At 44.4% G+C, this 19,991-nt stretch overlaps 1 protein-coding gene across 9 annotated transcripts in view; it reads right to left on the bottom strand.

Annotated features, from left to right (window-relative positions):
• Window positions 1–19,991, bottom strand: part of ST3GAL6 (ST3 beta-galactoside alpha-2,3-sialyltransferase 6) — a 96,527-nt gene that overhangs the window by 35,954 nt on the left and 40,582 nt on the right. For 4 of the 9 annotated variants that reach the window (XM_075907166.1, XM_075907157.1, XM_075907142.1 and 1 more), the window contains exons 2-5: window positions 9,160–9,338; window positions 8,719–8,818; window positions 3,827–3,874; window positions 2,180–2,278 (exon numbers count right to left, since the gene is read on the bottom strand). In XM_075907166.1, coding sequence (XP_075763281.1) covers window positions 2,180–2,278; window positions 3,827–3,874; window positions 8,719–8,818; window positions 9,160–9,187 — 275 coding nt within the window. In that variant the 5' untranslated portion in view covers window positions 9,188–9,338. Of the gene's footprint in view, window positions 1–2,179; window positions 2,279–3,826; window positions 3,875–8,718; window positions 8,819–9,159; window positions 9,339–12,950; window positions 13,060–19,991 lie in introns of all 9 variants that reach the window. The other 5 variants (XM_075907174.1, XM_075907198.1, XM_075907193.1 and 2 more) reach the window with 3 other exon arrangements.

Genomic DNA, 19,991 nt, shown 5'->3' with positions numbered 1-19,991 from the left:
TGGGCAGAGGGGGCAATTGGGGGGCTGCAGGAGAGCTTCCACACCCAGAAGCCCGCAGAGCCAGCCCAGTCCTCCCCATCGGGGGCTCGTACCCCATTCCTCCCTCACCTCCTCCCTCACCTCCTTCCACTTACCCTTCCCTAGCCCCTCTTCTTGATGTACAAAATAAAGGACAATTGTGTTCAAAAATGGAATCTGTCTTTATTGAACAAAACTGGGGGAGACTGGGAAAAGGAGGTGGGAGAGGGGAAGAGAGAGGCTGGGAGAGGGGAGGGCAACTAAAATGATCAGGGGTTGGGAACAGGTCCCATATGAAGAGAGGCTAAAGAAACTGGGACTTTTCAGCTTAGAAAAGAGGAGACGGAGGGGGGACAGGATAGAGGTCTCTAAAAGCAGGAGTTGGGTGGAGAGGGTGCATACAGAAAAGTTCTTCATTAGTTCCCATAAAGAAGGACTAGAGGACACCAAAGGAAAGGACTGGGTAGCAGGCTTCAAACTAGTAACAGAAAGTTGTTCTTCACAAAGCAAAGAGTCAACCTGTGGAACTCCTTGCTGCAGGAGGCTGTGAAGGCTAGAACTAGAACAGAGTTTAAAGGGAAGTGAGAACAAGTCATGTAGGCTGGGTCCATGGAGTGGTATTAGCCAGGGGGTAGGAGTGGTGTCCCTGCCCAAGGTTTGTGGAAGGCTGGAGAGGGATGGCACGAGACAAATGGCTTGGTCACTGTCTTCGGCCCATCCCCTCCAGGGTCCCTAGGGTTGGCCGCTGTCGGCAGACAGGCTACTGGGCTAGATGGACCTTTGGTCTGACCCAGAACGGCCATTGTAAGCTCAGGGCTAAGGGTCGGGGGTCTTAGTGGACCCCCTTGATTTTCATGCACACCTGCTCCTGGGTGGCCAGGCTGGCAGCTCTCCTGCCCTAGCTGGACACTTTCCTGTGCCTAGTGCAGAGATCGTGGACGAGGTCCACGATGTCTGCACTAGCCCAGGCGGGTGCTCACCTCTTGCGGTCCTGGGCAAGCTCCCGGGAGCCGCCAGCCTGGTCCCGGGAAGAGGGGGAGGGCTGGGGGGCATCGGGTGGGTGGCTCGAGCCGTGCCAGGTGCAGGGTCTGCTGGCTGGGTGCTGGCAGGCTTGCATCTGGCACGGGCACCGTAACCAGCCCGTGCCCCTTTAAGGGGTCCGGGGCTGGGAGGGGGTCAGTAGAGTTTCCCTGGTGTTGGCCAGAGTGGCCACCAGGGAAACCTGGGGAGGGCTAGCCTCCCACTAGTTCGAATTAAGGGTCTACACAGCCCTTAATTCGAACTAGTAAGTTCGAACTAGGCTTAATTCTCGTGGAATGAGGATTACCTAGTTCGAACTAAGCGCTCTGTTAGTTCGAATTAAATTCGAACTAACGGAGCGCTAGTGTAGCGCCTATGAAAGTTAGTTCGAACTAACGGACGTTAGTTCGAACTAACTTTGTAGTGTAGACATACCCTGAGTTAGGTGACGTAAGTGCCTACAATTCTTGATAGTTTAAGTTAGGCACCTGCCCAAGAACACGGAAAATAGAGGGGAAGGGCTACCTTCTCCTAGCTCAGTGGTTAGGGTATTCGCTCAGATTGCAGGAGACTCCTGGTGCAAATCCCTCCCTCTGCCTAAAGGGATTTGAACATGGATCTGCCAAGGTCTAGCCAGTGGATTACGGAGTGAGTCTCTCTCTAGATCAGGGTTTCCCAACCTATGGGTCAGGACCCAAATACAGGTCGCCATTACATTTCAAAAGGGTCTCCAAGTGTGTCTCCAGGTGGCTCTGCCCCCCTTCTCTTCCCCCCATTTTTGAATTGCCTTGGGTCACCAAGTCTTCCTAAATTGTCAAAATGGGTCCCCATTTGGAAAAGGTTGGGAACTGCTGCTTATAGCAATTAATATTGAAATTATTTCCTTAGAGTGGAACAACTTCAAGCAGGAAAGATTGGGAAGACTCATATCAGGACACCTCACAGCCCAATGGTTAGAACACTCATCTGACAGGTGGCAGATCCTGGTCACAATTCCCTTTTTCAGGCAGAGGGGCAACTTGAAGCAGGGGTTCAAGTTACTAACCATCTTGGGTGAGTTACTAACCACTGGACTGAGAGGTCCTTTCCCCATCCCCTGAATTGTTTGATACAGAGCTAGGTGGCCTCTAAGCATGCTTACCGGTTTAGGTCTGGCAGGAAAAATGGCTGCTCTTCTGCCTGTCTTCCCCTTGTTTGTGGTTCATGCTTGATCATAAGTGGGAGATGGGTGTACGGATGCCTAGAGTGAAGCAGCAGTGTGAATGCTCAGAGACAGAAATATAAGTGTCTGGAGAACTTTTACTGCAAAACATATGCACCAAATGAATTTAGGTGCCACCAGGGCTAGGCAGCAGCTAAGACTGGGTTTTGTGGATCACAGTAGTACTCAACAATGGGATTTAAGCACCTGTCTTTGTGGGTCCAGGCCTAAGCTTTGTAAACACATTTCTGTCTTACTTTATGTAAAAAGGCAAAGGCCAGGAACGAAACTGGGGTTCACTTTCTACAATACCTATTGTGTGTATGTGCTGCATTGGAAGCAGGCAGGTGAACCCACCCATTTACAGCTACATAATCAAATGAGAAATGGAGTTCTGATATTACGGAGCACTGACACAAACCAAACTAAGGGAAATACAACAGGATTTTTTTTTTTTAATATTCATCACCAAGTTCATGGTTTTGTAGTGCATTTTGCAGATCAGACTTAAAAAGAGGAAGGCTACGTGCAAATGCAGTCCCTGCATGCATGCTCACATTTGTACTTGGAATGTCATTTCAACTGTTTGCTTCCATGAGAGCTGCTGATGCACCCAGTTATCTAAGATGTTTGTACTCACGCATGTGAGAGCTTTTCACATGTAAGCCGCCTTTCAGGCTTTGCCTATTTGGCCTGCCAAATTCATGGTCCATTTTGGTCAATTTCTTGATCATGGGATTTTAAAAATTGTAAATTCAGACATTTAAAGCTGAAATTTCATGATACTGTAATCGTAGGGGTCCTGAACCAAAAACGAGTTTTTTGGGAGGAAGCTCAATTTTGGAGGGAGGAAGGGGGTGTTGCGGTACTGCTACCCTTACTTCGGCACTGCTGTTGGCTGGGCAGGTGGAGAGCAGCAAATGTTGGCTGGGATCTCAGCTGTGAAGGCAGAGACGTGGCCACTAGCAGCGCAAAAGTAAGGCTGGCGTGGTACACTGTTGTGACCTTTACTTCCACATTGCTGCCTACACAGCTGGGCCTTCAGTCAGCAGCCGTCTTTATCCAGCACTGCCCATCTCTGAAGATAATGAAGAAGTGTGGAAATACCACGCTCCCTAAACCTTAACCTTGCAACTTCCCCCCTACCCCACCCCGAAACTGCCTCTTGGGTCAGGACCCCCCAGTTTAAAAATGCTGGTCTTCCCTGTGAAATCTATATAGTACTGGGTAAAGCACACAGTACACCAGATTTCACTGTCCATGACATATTTTTCAACTTATAGGTGGTCATAAAATGACACATGATAGCATTTAAGGTGGGTGGAAACAAAAGATCATGAAATCTAATCGTTCAGAAGGAAGTAAATTAAAGTGATTTAGGCAATCGGTTTTAATCACACTTTAAATCAGCAAGCAGGAATCTTGATTAAAATAATTTATTTTAAGTCTTATTTTGCAAGTGTACTTTTAATGATTTTCCATTAAAGGTTGATTCTCATTAGTCAGTAAATATTAAAACATTTTTTTGATTTGCAACCAAATAGAGCCTTTACAACACTGAATTTAAGAACATTAGAATGGCCATACCGGGTCAGATCAATGGTCCATCCGTCTTGGTCTTTATGTCTTTGTATCCTGTCTTCCATAGTGGCCAATGCCAGATGTTTGAGGGAATGAACAGAACAGATAATCAAGTGACCCATTCCCTGTCACCCATTACCGGCTTCTGGCAAGCAAAGACTAGAGACACTACAGTACATGGTTTTGCATCCTTGCCCATTTTGGTTAATACTCACTGATGAAGTCATTCTCCATGAACTTATCTTGACTTTAACCCATTGTCTTGGCCTTCACAACATCCTCTGGCAAAGAGTTCCACAGATTGACTGTGCATTGTATGAAGAAATGCTTCCTTATGTTTGTTTGAAACCTTCTACCTGTTCGTTTAATTTGGTGACCCTTAGCTCTTGTGCTATGAGAAGAAGTGAACAACACTTCCCTATTTACTTTCTCCATGCCAGTTATGATTTTATAGACTTCTCTCCCCCCTCCCTTAATCGTCTCTTTTCCAAGCTGAAAAAAATTTCATTCTTATTAATTGGTACACATATGGAAGCTGTTCCATACCCCTGATTATTTTTGTTGCTCTTTTCTGTACCTTTCCAATATAACTTTTTTGAGATGTGGTGACCAGACTTACACACAGTATTCAAGGTGTGGGTGCACTATGGATTTACAGAGAGGCAATATGATATTTTCTGGCTGGTTATCTATCCCTCTCCTAAGCAGTCCCAACACTGTTAGCTTTTTTGATTGCCACGTCACACTGAATGGATGTTTTCAGAGAATGATCCATAATGACTCCAAGATCTCTTTCTTGAGTGGTAACAGCCAATTTAGACCCCATCATATTCTATGTACAGTCAGGATTATGTTTTCTAATGTGCATTACAGTACTTTGAGTGTATCAACACTGAATGTATCTGCTATTTTGTTGCCCAGTCACCCAGTTTGTTATTTCTTTATATTAACTAGGAGGATAAATGTGTAGAGATAATAGTGTATTTAAGACATTATGTAGACTGTGAGGGAGTGGAGAAAGGAGGGCCCAGCACCCTAAGGGTTAAAGAAGGTTGTTGGGTTCAGCTAGCCTTGTCCCACTCTACCTGTAGCCAATGGCAGACCTGGAGGGAGGAGAAAAAGAAAGGAGCCTGGCTCAATTTGGGGCTGATTAGCATGGAGGCAGGAGCCTGGTTCAACAGTTTAAGGGCATGAACCAGATCCTGTCCACTCAGCAGCCAGGGGAGCAGGTAAGCCCCCAATCTCACCCTCTGGGAAAAAGGGGGGACCTACTGAGAAGCCCCATGTAAGGGGAATCTGGACTCTTGTGACCATGACCCAATCTTAAGGACGTGGATAAGGAGTGGTTTGGAGTTCCTGAGCCAGGAAAACAAGGAGGACATGGGGACAACCCCTTTTGCCTGCTTACTCAGTGGTTTTGCCACTAGGCTACACAGCCACCAGGGACCTGGCCAATAGCCAAACATACTTATTCAGATTATTAAGTTTTTACTGGTGTGCCCCACAACCCAGGAAGTGCTTTAACCCCTGGGTTTAATGTTTTTAGGGAGGCACCACCATCTTCCTCTCTGGACTTTTTGTTTGGAACCAGGCAGGGACTTAACTCATCCCAGCAAAAAGCAATTAAGTCACTTTATCCCCCTAAATCCAGTTTGTGGGTTCTCATTAACAAGAAACAGTCAGAAAAAGCAGAAAGTCACCTGAGTCCAGGCTACAAAGATGTGCCTATCTTCATGGGAGGGACAGGGCTTAACACATCCTTCTGGTAAGCTTTTTCCATTGATTAGCTTTGACAGTTCAACGCCTAGAGTGCAGGCTTCTACATCTCTCCCCCAATCATGGTAGAGAACACCAAGACACACAACTCAAGCTTTATAGGCTCCAGGGGGTAGCCGAGTTAGTCTGAACAGGATAAACTTAAACAAAAACTGGTCCGGTAGCACTTTATAGACTAACAAAACATGTAGATGGTATCATAAGTTTTTGTGGGCACAGCCCACTTCTTTGGATGACTAGAGTTTTGAGTTTAGGATGTGTAGATCCAAAATAAATAGGAAGAAGGGGAAAGAAAAACAAGAAGGGAGGGTGGAAAACAAGGAGCAGAGGTTATAAAAAAAATAAAAGGGAAAAACAGGAAGGCAGAAGAAGGGTCATCAGTAAGAACCTGAAGATTGGCCAGTTAAAATGAAGCAGATAAGGATCAAAGTCAATAGATGGGGGGGTTACTAACACAGGAATCTACACAAAGAGCTGGTTTGCACCTCAATTGAATGTTAGGTTGGTAATGGCCAAGCCACCCCTCAGCCGACGGAGTCCATTAGCACGAGAATTGAACTTGCAGATGAACTGTAATTCCAACAGTGTAATTCTCTGTGTATTTGGCTGGTAGAGTTTCTTTGTGACAAGACGGCCACCTGGAGATCTTTTAAAGAGTGGTTAGATAGATTGAAGTCCTGTTCAACAGGTTTGTGTATGTTCTCTTTACATATATCTGATTTATGTCCATTGATGCTTTCTCGTAGGACTTTCCAGTCTGTACAATATACATAGCAGTGGGGTATTTCCAGCATTTGATAGCAGAGATGCCAGTGGTCCCCAACCTTTTGGGGCTCCCGGGCCTGCTCACATGCTGGGCACATTGGGCGGGGCCGCACACGCACCCGGGAGCGGGACCGCACATGTGCCTGGGGGCGGGCCCACCCATACGCCATACGCCCGGTGCTGGCGCCACCCATGCGCTGCATTCCCGGGGTCGGCGCTGCTCCTATGCCACATACCCAGGGGTGGGGGCTGCCCATACGCCACACGCCCGAGACCGGGCCGCTCCTGTGCCGTGCGCCCAGGAGTGGGGTTGCCCATATGCCATGTGCTGGGGCCGAAACAGCCCATGTGCCGCACACCCGGGGACGGGGCTGCCACCACCCATTTGCTGCGTGCCCGGGGCTGATGCCGCCCCTGCGCCGTGCACCCGGGACTGGCACAGGCCTTGCACAGCGCACCCTGGGGCAGGGCCACCCAAACGCTACGCACCCGGGGACAGGCACAACCATGTGCTGCGCACCCAGGGCCGACGCTGCCCATACTCCATGCGCCTAAGGGGCCGGCACTGCCCATGCGCCACGTGCCTGGGGGCGGGGCCGGCCCCGATCACTCAGCGGGCACACAGAAATGGCCGAGCGGGCGCCATGGTGCCCGCAGGCACCACATTGGGGACCACTGGCATATATCAAATTACTGGATGTGCAGTTGAATGATCCCTTAATTTGGTAGCTTATATTGTTGGCTCCAGTAAGCCATGTGTAGCATAGTTGCTGGAAATAATTCATTTTAGGTTGGGGTGTTGTCTGTAAGCGAGAATAGGCTTTTCCCCAAAGATTTTTAGTGAGTGATCATTTTCCAAAATGGGTTGCAGATTGTGTAGAATGTGTTGGATGGGTCTGTGTTGTGGACTATAGGTAATAACAAGTAGAATTCTGTTATTCTCCCTTTTGGTTCTGTCTTGAAGTAGTTCATGTCTGGGTACTTTTTTGGCTCTGTCAATCTGTTGTTTCACTTCTCCAGGTGGGTATTTCAGTTTTAGGAATTCTCTATAAAGATCCTGTACGTGTTTGTCTCTGTCTATGGGATCAGAGCAGACCCAGTTATATCTTAGGGCTTGGCTGTCTACAATAGATTGAAAAATGTGTCTGGGATGGAAGCTGGAGGCATGAAGGTAAGTGTAGCGATAGGTGGGTTTCCAGTATAGGATGGTGAAGATTTGGTCATTATTTAATTGTTCTGTAGTGTCCAGGAAATGGATTTCTCATGTGGACTGGTCCAGGCTGAGTTTGATGTTGGGATGGAAGTTGAAGAATTTCAGAAGGATTTCAATGGGAGTCTCTTTTCCGTGGGTCCATATGATGAAGATGTAATCAATGTAGCATAAGTAAAGTAGGGACATTAAGGGACGAGAGTTGAGGAAACATTGTTCAGGTCAGCCATAAAGATGTTGGCATATTGTGGTGCCATGCGGGTGTCTATTGCTGTGCCTCTGACTTGGAGATACAAATTATCTCTGAATTGGAAGTAGTTGTGGGTGAGGGCAAAGTCGCAGAGCTCTGTAATCAAGTGTGCAGTGCTGTTACCGGGGATGGTGTTCTTAATAGCCTGTAATCTGTCTTCATGTGGAATGTTGGTGTAAAGGGCTTCTTTGTCCATAGTGGCCAGGATGGTATTTTCAGGTAAATTACTGAAGTTTTGAAGTTTCCTCAGGAAGTCAGTGGTGTCACTGAGGTAGCTGGGAGTGCTGGTAGCATAGGGTCTGAGGAAGGAGTTGATATAGCCAGATAATCCAGTAATAAATGTGCCAATGCTTAAGACTATGGGCCATCTGGGATTTCCAGGTTTGTGTATTTTGGGTAGCAGATAGAAAGTTCCTGGTAGGGATTAGAAGGGGTGTTACTGTAAATTTCTTCCTAAGCAGCATCAGAAAGCTTCATGGGCAGTTTTTTCAGGGTTTTTTGGTATTCCTTAGTGGGGTGATAGGAAAGAGGCTTGTAGAATCTGGTATTGGTGAGTTGTCTGTTTGCTTCCTGTTCATAATCGGTCTTGTTCATGATGACTACAGCACCTCCTTTGTCTGCCCCTTCTCCCCTATTTATTTTGGATCTGTGCATCCTAAACTCCAGTCATCTGAAGAAATGGGCTGTGCCCACGAAAGCTCATGATACCATCTACATGTTTTGTTAGTCTATAAAGTGCTACCAGACGAGTTTTTAAGTTTATCAAGCTTTATAGATCACAGTGTTGTTCCCATGATTTTCTAGGAGAGCTAAAGGTTAGGTGCTGTAATGCTAAGTGTTGCAACACCCGAATCCCTGCATGGACCCCACCATCAGCCCAGCAGAAATTCAACTTACGCATAAAAATTTGTCTTCCACAGATTGACGTGAAGTATAACATACATAACTGCAGCAGCCAGGAAAATCACTAGAAGAATCCGTTTCATGACTTGCAGACCTGAAATGCAACAAGATGAAATAATTTTGTTTTACACTTATTTTCACAAACATGTTTTGGTGGGATGGGGTAAATGGTCATCATCACTATTTACTACATTTAATTCAGATCCATCAATTTGATCAAAATGGTTCCTCAGGCCTTAAAATCTATCAAAAGGGTTGCAGGGTCCCTTAAGCTTAGGCATTCAAGAACTCAGTAACAACATCTTAATGCTTATGTTCCTCCGCACTTATCAACATGAATATTTCAATACAGCAAACATATTTATTTACATAAGGTAAACAAAAATACTGGCCAATGACACTGAAATAGGACAAGATATGATCTTAGAAACCTACCTCTCATATTGCTAATTGTAATTGGCATTGCCTTTTTCTTTTTTCCCCCATCACAATTTATTAAAGTCAGACTTTAATCAATGGGCTATCCAAAGTCATGTTGTGATTGGCTTCTTAGACCTTCTTAACGATGTCTCACATCTGTCCTCTAATTCCTCCAGTTCCTGACAGGGGTTTCACTGTGGAGAAAAGAAAGCTACTCATTATTTTAATTGAGTCAGAGGATAAGTTAGACTCAAGCTCAGAAGAGCATGCCCCTATTCAATTTGTGAGAAATAGCAGAAAAAGACTAAACCTTTTTTTAAAGTTTTCACTTAATTTTGGGGTGTTAAGAAAACAATTAAAAAAACCCATCCTGCTGAGCCAGACAAAGCGAAATGCTTGAAGAGTAAAAGTAACAATTTCAAATGACCCCTCTTCCAAATTACTATACTACCCTTTTGGCGGCTATAAATAGACCATCTGTCACTTAAGCCACTGAAAGTAGCGGTTCGGATACAAAATGATTTTCACTTTTCCCTCTATTATGAAAAGTACTTGGTAACAGAAGGCTATGTTGCATATGTAAAAAGTATGGGGCCTGCATATGTTTTTTAAAAGGAGAATTAAGGCTAATAAGCCACACACTAATAGAAACCAGTTACACCAGACTTGGGCAAAATACGGCCCGTGGGCAAAATACGGCCCGCCAAGCCCCTGGATCCAGCCTGCAGAAACTGTGGAAAACCCCAAGCAAGCTCCCTGCTTGCCTCGCCCCACCGCGTGCTGCTCAGAAAGTAGGGCTGCCAGATGGTTTCAACAAAAATACTGGACACACTTTACATTACATCACAATCTACATTACATCTTATTTAGAAAATACTGGACAGTTATATTTTCTCATTTCTATTTTCTCAATTTGTTTCCCCGAACAGAAAGCTCAAATATTAGACTGTCCGGTTCGAAACCGGACACCTGGCAACCCTATCAGAAACACGGCTGTTGAGTAGTTTTTCTTTAAAAGCTGAGTTGGGGGTGGGCGGAGTTTTAGGAGCTGCTTTTGCCCCCTGCACAATCCCATTGACTAGGTTCTGTCTGTTTCAATAACAGGCAGCCATGAAGCAGGAGGGGCTCCAGAGCCCATGGCTACAGCCTGTGCAAGGGTAGGGCAGGCAGCAGTGCTCCCTCTAAGATGCATATCAACACAACTTCATCCTGACCCAGTTAGAGGCTCAGGGCTCCATGCACAGAGCTGACTGACTAATCACCTGTGAAGCTGTGCCGTCTCACAGCTTACAGGGAATACTGGCTGGCAGGGAGGCTGATTCAGGAATGGGCTGCTGGCTGGTAAGTCTCCTGGCCTGACCCTACCTCTTAGCACCCCAGCCCTTCCCTTTCCCCAACCCTCTGTCCCCCACTCCACAAATCCCTGCCCCAGATCACAGTCCCCTCTTGCCCTAGCTCACAACCCAAATCCGTGCACCCCCTCCTGTGCCCCAATTCCCTGCCCTAGGTCACAATCCAACCCCCTGCACCCCAGTTCAGTGCCCCAGGTCATAACTGTCTCCTGCACCCAAACTACCTTCTGCACCCAACCTCCATCCTAGACCCCCGCATCTCCTCGATTAATATCATGGAAGAGTGCAGCTCTCAACCACTTTCCAAATTCTTGGAGTGGCTCCCCCATCAAAAAAAATCATTGCCCACCCTTGAGTAACATCAATATGCACATATTGGTATATTTCTCAGGTAGTTGGAAGCACTCTGCCTTTGGCCTTATAACTCTATGCACAGCCTGTTATGGAACACATGCAGAGTGTTTTAAGCAGAATCAGGCTTGTGTTTGATGTAATTCATAAGTGCAGGTGTCTTACACTGCTAGGAAAACAAACATAAAACAGGTGATTATAAGATACTACCGCATACATTGCTGCAGCCTATTGCCAAAACCAGATTACTGCAGCATGAAAACTAACAGAAAGCTCACTGACAACAGTAGTACAGTCCATATGGACTTTGACCCTTAAGGAGGATCCATGCACCTGCTCAGAGCCCCAGTGATTTCAAGGGCCTTTCTCATGGAACTGATTACAAGACTGGAGCCACGGTTTGTAATGACATCCGTAGGTAAAGAACCCATGCAATACACAAATCTTATTTCAAACCCAGGAAGGGCACACGATCACCCTCAGCATTGTCTTGATTTACTGTTCTAAATATTAACTAAGCTGCCCTTTCAATTTTAACCCTTCTCATATCACCTTCCGCATGCATCTCCTCTGTAACTTTAGCTTAATCCAGACCACATACTTTTGCCATAGTCCAGACTTCTTCCACTTTTGGGGCACACAGTAAAACTGTGATTTCCACAAGCCCTTCTCCTGAAGCTGCAAGGAAACTGTAACCAGCATAGCCTGTCTGTTAGCAGCATTCTATAGGAGCACAGACTGTCTGGCACAGGACACTTCTGCCAGGAATGGACACAATGATTTGTTAAAAACAGTCATCAAAACTGAGCCTCTCTGACCCCTGCAACCACCTGCACAGCAGGAGACAATGATATACTGGTGAATAACATATACTAACCACCTGGTCCACCTCCCACTTCAGTCAGTGCACATAGGAGTGAATCAGCTGAAGACAATGGATCAGATTTTCAGCTGTAGCAACTCATTCAATTCATTGATTTCATTCACTTCAGCTATGCATTTAAAGTGGATTAGGAGCCAAATGGGCAGGCAGCCTGGATCAGTTTCAACTCATGCAGCTCAGACCCTGTCCTGGAGGGGGCAGGACTACTGGCACCCCATACTACTGCCTCTGATACAGAGGCAGCAGCACAGAGTGGAAGGGGGCTCCTCGGGAGGGGCCAGAGCACACTGGCTACTGGTCCCACCCCTGGGAACTATAGAACAGTAGCTGATAAGAATTCATGAGGTTAATCAACTATTCAATTAACCGAGATTAAACATCCCTGCCCCTTATAGCCTTTGTTAGAACAACTAATAAATTCTAACTAGAAAAAAAGTTAAATTCTCAGCTCATAAACTGTATTTCAACTTAGGCTTTAAAGCAGTGGTAGACAGATAGCTTAGTTTTTAATAACTGCTTAGTATCCCTCCTTACCCTCATAGAGAAATGTAAAAAGCAAAAAGAACATAATTAACTTACTCAAGAGTCATATTACAAAATGTCACTATTTTCATTAATACAGAAATGCCATATGAAAGTCACTATGTTACAAGACTATCACCAAGGATGTAAAGTGAAGCACTCTCAAGTAAAAAAAATGCTAGAATTAAGGTTTCTCATGAAATCTTAACCTTCCTCCCATTATGAGTGCTTTAGGATACAGTTTTTAATCAGGTTAAAATACTGATTCTTCCCACAGGATGTGAGAAGTTTGTGTGGTGAATTATGCTGTTATGAATGGGATCCTTGGCTCATTTGCTGAAGAAATTAGGTACATTTTCAACACTGACAGCATTTACTGGTTTTATTCCTATAAAAAAAAATCTATGCAAATACCAGACATGGAAAATTCCAGACCCAAAGGTTGCAAGAAAATAAGCTACTGAAGACAGTTTCCATGCAAAATGTTAGGCAACCAATGCGGGCTGCCTAAATCAAATGAAGGATGTCATGTTCGCTTTGGCTTGGCTTTTGCCTCAAGAGCCACTTCAGTGGGACTCTGAATGGTATGGACAAAACAGTTTGTGTTAGTAGATCTTTATAAAAGATCAGAAATGAAACTGGTCATTCTGAAAAATATCTGAGGATATTCTACCCTAGTTTATCCCAAAGTTACTCACCTGGAGCCCACGGGGGGCATGCACGTAACTGAAAGCAGAAGTTGCGCAAGGTAACTTTAAGTTACTTCAAAAATCTATTGCATAATTCAAATCCTTCCTCCTTAGAGTGCTGTGATAAATGGAACCAGAAAGAAAAGTTAAGGATACAGGCTCCAGTTAGAGTGGCACAGCTATTAAATTATGAGGGAGAACCTATGGGAGCAGGGATCATTTGTAATATATTGAAAACTGTGCTATCCTTTCCCAGTAGTGGGTTTTATCCAGTGGAGGTACCAGAGGTAATAGACAGAGTTGGCTTTGCTCATCACATTTTTAGTCACTATAACCTTTGTGACTACAACTTGGATCAGAGTGTATCAATTTTGCCAACCCACTTTCAGAAGACATCATTTGCCACTAACATGATCTTTCCTTAAGAAATACCATACATGTCCAAATACCTTATTCAATCAGCTACTAGCCATTCACACACAACTAGGCTATGTCTACACTCGTGGTGTCAGTAAAGAGACCCAGGATGAAATAGTCCATGACACCTCTAGGACAGGGGAGTTCATTCTGCCTGCCTAAGCCCTGGTGTACTCTACAATGTCAGGTTGAGGTTAGCTGCATTAGGTCAATTTTACAACGAATGAATCCACACCACCAAGCCCCTTCTGCTGACCTTACAGGCTTTTAAAACTGACGGTTGAGCTCTACCGAAGCAGTGCTAAAACTCAGCCTTCTGGGGTATTGCAGAAATAGTGCTGTTCAAGTAGAAACTCAGACTATGGGAGGTGTCCCAATAAGATCGCTCTGGCCAGCATTTTCAACTCTGCTGCATTCCCTGGTGCATAGGAAAAGTCCCAGAAACTTCTGAATTTCATTTCCTATTTGGCCAACATGGTGAGCCCAGCAGCACACCTGACCATTAATGCCCAGGATCACAAATTCTGAACCACAATAGAGATGTAGCTGTGTTAGTCTTTGTAGCTGTGTCAGGTTTAAGTTGGGGGCTATAGGTGATGACAAGGTGATGACAAAACCAACAATAGAACACCACTTGTCATCACCTATACCCATAGTCTCCTATAGACAACCACCTAACCTAAGGATGATTCTTACCAACATCCACAGGACATACCACACTAATACCAACCCTGGAACTTTTCCTTGCAACAAACCCTGTTGCCAGCTTTGTCCACATATCTACTCTGCTGACACCATTATTGGACCTAACCAATTCAGTTATAAGATCAAGAACACATATTCCTGCTTCATCCAGAAATATAATTTATGTCATCATGTGCCAACAGTGTCCATCTGCTATGTACATTGGACAAACGTCTCAGACACTTCGCCAAAGAATCAATGCACACAAAACGGGTATCAGACAGTATCACAAAGAAAAAAGTTTCTTGCCATTTCAACCAGAAAGGGCATTGTCTCAATGACTTGATTACCTGCATCCTGCTACAAAGGCACTTTAACACCAGACTTGAAAGAGAAACCTCTGAACTGTCATTCATGCTTAAATTTGACACTTTACGCCGGGATCTTAACAAAGACGCTAATTATCTTACCCATTACAAAAGATAGCTTCCCCAATTATCACCTCTAATATCATTAGCTCACAGACATTTACCTTTCCCCCCTTAATCCCCCCCCCCGTTCTGAAATTTGATTTGTCCTTTTTATGTATGTTCACTTTTTTTGATTGTATCCCTTTGGTATATATGGTCATGCCTACTTTCTTCCACAATTTGATCTGAGGAAGTGGGTCTAGCCCACAAAAGCTCATCACCTAATAAACCATCTTGTTAGTCTTTAAAATGCTACATAGTCCTGGTTTTTGTTCAAACTCTGAACCAGCAGACAAAATGCTGAATCTATGCCAAAATTTCACAGGACATGTTGGAAAAAAGTTACAGCAGGGATACTCAGCAATGCCATGTGAAATTCAAGGCACTTAGGCAGGTGTACCAGAAGACAAATGTGACAGACTCACTCTGGGTCAGAGCCAGAGCTTCTATGAGAAGCTGCATGGGATTCTAGCGCAGACCCAGCCAACATTCCAAAACGGTCCATGGATACCTCCCACTCAATTTGTCAGGTAGCCTCAGGCAACAATGAGGAGGACACTGTAGATGAGGAAGAGGAGGAGGAGAATGCTCAGCAGGCAAATCCATGCTCACTGATAGCCAAGATCTTTTCCTAACTCTGGAGCCAATCCCATACCAGGACTTATTGTTGCCAGACAGTGATTGTGACAGAACCCCCCCCCCCCCCCCCCATGCTTTATGAAATGGACTTACAGACACAAATATGCAGAACTCAAAGATGCTTTGGACAAATTGCCTCATATAACCTATCCATCTTAATGTCTTAATCCACTGGGTTTGTGCATCTTATTTTAGCGTATGTATCGTTCTTGTGTGTAAAGTTAGCTATATGGAATGCTTTATGGTTTTAAATGTGCAAAAAAGCCATCAAGGGTGTTACCCTCAATGTCTAGATGACCAACTGTACACAATCTCTTTTGTCCTCCAAGTCTTAGCAATGTTTTGTCTGAGGAAGTTACAGGTCCACACCGACTGGTAAGGGCCTGACCAAGTAATGGAAGGTGGAACGTAGAAACAGAATTCCTGCCCATGGTGGAATTAAACAATAGGAAGCTAGCAGGTCTTTGTCTGTAGCTGGCTTGGTACACCCAGGAGGATAATTAAAGACCCTAGCCTTCCCTGGTTTTGAAGGCTTAGCAGGAACAAGAACAGTTTTAAGCTGAATAAGTTTGTATTGAGGTTTGAGTGTTAGAATTAGCTATACGTTTTCTGTTATTTTAAATTTGTAATCCACTTTGCTCTGCATGTTTTCACTTATTACCACTTAAATCCTACTGCTTGTACTTAATAAAAATCACTTATTTACTATCTAGCCCAGCGTAAATAATAATTGTTACCTAGGGGAGCAACCAGTGTGTACATCCTCCTTTCATTGTTAAGGGGGGCTTACCTATATAATTAATGTGGGGTTCTGATCCCATTTGGGGAGTGGTATCCCAGGGAGCTGGGCTCAAACTGCATTTTCCTTGGACCTGAAGAGTATCAGTGCCTGTATAGCTCCTCGGGAGCAGTGATCTCAGCTCTGTGCCTTGGCTAGGATAGACCAGGAAGCTGAACCAGCAGGACAGAGTGATGAGAAACCCCAGAGAGCAGGAAGGTGAGTGGCAATGGCCTTGTCAGCACTTCAGGAAGCACCCCCAAGGGGGCCTTCTGTGACCTCACAGACCTCTGTGACACTGATAGAGATCATCCACATCAAAAAGGAGGACAGGAGATCATGCAGGGAACATAAATATAAAGTCGTAGGACAAGATGCTAAGGTTCATGGAGGAGCAAACAGACCTGATGTTTCTGCACCTTTTGAAGTGCCACAACAGCTAGAGCACAGAGCCCTCCCCCAATAAACCACCTGTCCTCATCACTAAGTTCCATAGCCACCTCCTCCAGACATCCTAGAATTGGGGAGGGTGGGAAAAGCCCCAGAAGCCTTTTATTCAGCTCTGAGGAATGGCTAATGGAACAGAAGGCTGTCATTCCCACAGCTTTGACTGCAACACACGGCAATTGCAATAAGCCACATATCCTCCTCTTTCCCCATGCCCTGTGCTATCAGGCCCTTGTTATGCCCGCAACTCCTTTTCTATTCAGCAATGCCTGGGTTCACAGTGTTACCTATATAAAAGTGCATGTTTTTAGTCCTGCAAGATCTTCATTTACTGTACTAACAGTGGTTGGGGCAGGGAGTGTTTTTACAGGGCAGTATGCATACAACAGGAGGCAGTGTGGTAATGAGCAACACACATACAACTGTCACATCATTGTCTGGTCATTCATGAAGCTGGTTTTTAAACCCTCTCTGATGTGTAAAGCCCCTCAAGGTGCTCTCCTTATTGCCATAGTAACTGGCTGCTCGCAGTTGGACATCAGTTGATCTGCATCAACTCTCCACCCTCACCAGAAACTTTTCCCTCTTATTTTCACAGGTATTATACAGCACACCGCAAGAAGCAACAACAATGGGAATACTGCTTTCGCTGAGGTCTAACCTGGTCTAATTTGGTATTGCTGCACTTCAGGGCAGTGAAAAGCAATTCACAGAGTTCATTGCAAGTGGCCTTACATAGACAAATGTCTCACAGCTACTGGTCATCACCCCACAGCTGTATAATTATGTGGTCCCACCAGTCTATGCTTGTTTCCCAAGACCAGAATCAGCAATCCACTCTGTAAACATGCCTAACTTCTGCCTGCGTATGTCAGTTACTTCATTTAATGGGTTCCTGTGAATCTTTGCATGTAGCTTCCTCACATTCTTCCTTGTAAAGGCAACTCTTGGCTAGGCTCTAGACAAACCACAGCATAATGCCCGAGGTGTTGGAAATACTTGCCACAGCAGCATGCAGCTGAGCAGGCTCTAGGCTCGCTATGCCAGCGAAAAAAGGGCATTGCTTTCAAGCAAGGAGGGAGGAAGGCGGCAATAATATTTGTGTCCTATGAGGCATTGGGAGTCTAACCAAGAATTCAAATGGATAGCAGGAAGTGTGGGATGGCTACCCACAGTGCACAGCTGTAAGAATCTATGGTAGCCAAGCTAGCGGGGACATACTCTGGCAAGCACATGTGCTTAGTGAGAACATGCACCTTCAGTTTCATAAAATCAGATGCTAAATGTTGACCTGACTACATTTGAGCAGGGACAGATGTATAATGCTTGGACTGCTGCTGTCAGGGGAGTAAACGAAGGGCTTAAACAGTGCTGTGCAAACTTTCACAAAGGTACTTAGAAGATAAAGAAATGCAATAAGCCAACAAGCCAGACACACACATTGTTTACAATGGCTGCTTACAGTCCTTTACAGAGTAATTTTCTGTAACTGGATATGCAGTATTCAAGTAGAGAGAGAATCAGGGGAATATCTAATAAACCTTTGAAATTTTCTTCATCCATTACCCAAGGTAAATGTAGAAAAACTAAGCTAGCAGATTCAATTACGACATTCTGCAAGCTTTTCATGTATTTAAGTTACAAAGTATCAAGATACCCAAAATTACTCTATGTCTGCTCTATATACAAGGGCCTTATCCTGCTCCCATTGGCTTCAAAGACACACACACATACCCTCAGGATAGTTCACACACTATACTTGGTAAGGATGCGTATTTGTAAACCTTGTACCTCCTCCTCTCCCCGGCCCTTGTTCTTTGGGACAGGGGACCACTATCTCTGCTGGAGCCATATTTTCATTTGGAATTAGCCTTTACTCTTCTGGATCAGTAGGTACAGTACCTGAGAAGTGCAACAACTTCACATCATTTGTGTGCCTTATCAAGCATTCTCATCATGCTCACACCACAGATTTGCCTTCTACCCTATTAGTTCTACAAAGCACTTTACAGATGTAAGTAAGTGTAAGTGTGTGCAGCAGCTGCCACAGAACCAAAATTGAGTAATCATGTGATGCAATTATCCTTTTCCTTCCTCAACAGTTTTTTTGCTCCCTACTGTTTAAATCATGGAATACTTGAACTGAAAGGAACCATGAGAGATCATCACGTCCAGTCCCCTGCACTCATGGTAGGACCAAGCAACATCTACACTCTCTCTGACAGCTATCTGTCTAACCTGCTCTTAAAAATCTCCAATAATAGAGATTTTACAACCTCCCTAGGCAATTTATTCCAGTGCTTAACTACTCTGACAGTTAGGAAGTTTTTCCTATGTCTAACCTAAACCTCCCTTAGTGTAATTTAAACCTATTGCTTCTTGTCCTATCATCAGAGGTGAAGGATTTTTCTCCATCCTCCTTTTAACATCCTTAGATTCTTGAAAGCTATGTCATGTCCCCTTTCAGTCTTCTCTTTTCCAGATTAAACAAATCCAGTTCTTTTAATCTTCCCTCATTTTTACTAGACCTTTAATCATTTTTGTTGCTCTTCTCTGCACCTTCTCCACTGTGTCCACATCTTTCCAGAAATGTGGTGTCCAGCACATTGTGTCTAAGAAATGATAAACCCTTAGGCCCAGTTTTTATTGATATAAATCTTTATTTATATGACGACGTCGCACAGGAGGGTGGTTATACTGACCTAACTCCCCCATGTAAACTATGCTATGTCAACAGGAGAACTTTCCCTTCAATATAGGGAGGTTGAATTAACTACATTCATGGGACATACTCCCCTCGTGGTATAGTAGTGTCTTCAGGTATGGCTGTATCAGTACAGTTTTGTCATTGTTGTGCTGTACATGACAACAAACCCTTAGGAGCTCATACGAGCTTTAGCCTTCTACCCTATTAGTTCTACAAAGCACTTTACATAAATAATACCAATGTTGCAAACTTTTGCAATTTTATTCCAAGTCTTGTGATATTTGGTGTTTTGCTTCAAATGCTAGCAACTGCAATTAAGAGATTGCATGAGAATCTCAGTTTTCATGAAAATAAAGCCCTCAGGGTTGTGGAGAAAAGTTGAAAATGTAGAGTGAGTGCAATCCAAAAGTTCAAAAGCCAGTGGCAAAAAAACAAAAACCCACCATCCTTTTTTTAAAAAAGCCTCATGGATTTTTAAGCCAATTTGATGCTGTGGGGAGGAGGGGGAGAGAACTCATGATTTTTGACTGCCTGGGGTAGCTATTCTGTTATATAAAACTTCATATTGTTTCCTTGTAGCTGACACTGCAGTACATTTCCTTTGGGCCAATTGCTCATTAAGATACACACAGACGCTGCTAATTCCATGTTTAAAAAGAACTTCATGAACTGCCAATACACATTATGCAGTAGAGTAGATTTAAAGACTATTTATACTGTTCAATTAGGGCATGTTTATACTGCTGCTTTATTTCAAAATAACTAATATTATTTTGAAATAAGGCAACTGTCTACAATTTTGAAATAACGGGCTTCTTATTCTGAAATCTGTAACCCTCATTTCACGAGGAAAACAGGGTTACTTACCTGTAACTGTTGTTCTTCAAGATGTGTTGCTCATGTCCATT

This window comes from Pelodiscus sinensis, chromosome 1 (assembly GCF_049634645.1).
Source record: "Pelodiscus sinensis isolate JC-2024 chromosome 1, ASM4963464v1, whole genome shotgun sequence".
Classification (NCBI taxonomy): Eukaryota; Metazoa; Chordata; order Testudines; family Trionychidae; genus Pelodiscus; species Pelodiscus sinensis.
Note: the sequence above shows the minus strand (reverse complement) of the source record. Positions and strands in the feature narration are given on the sequence as shown.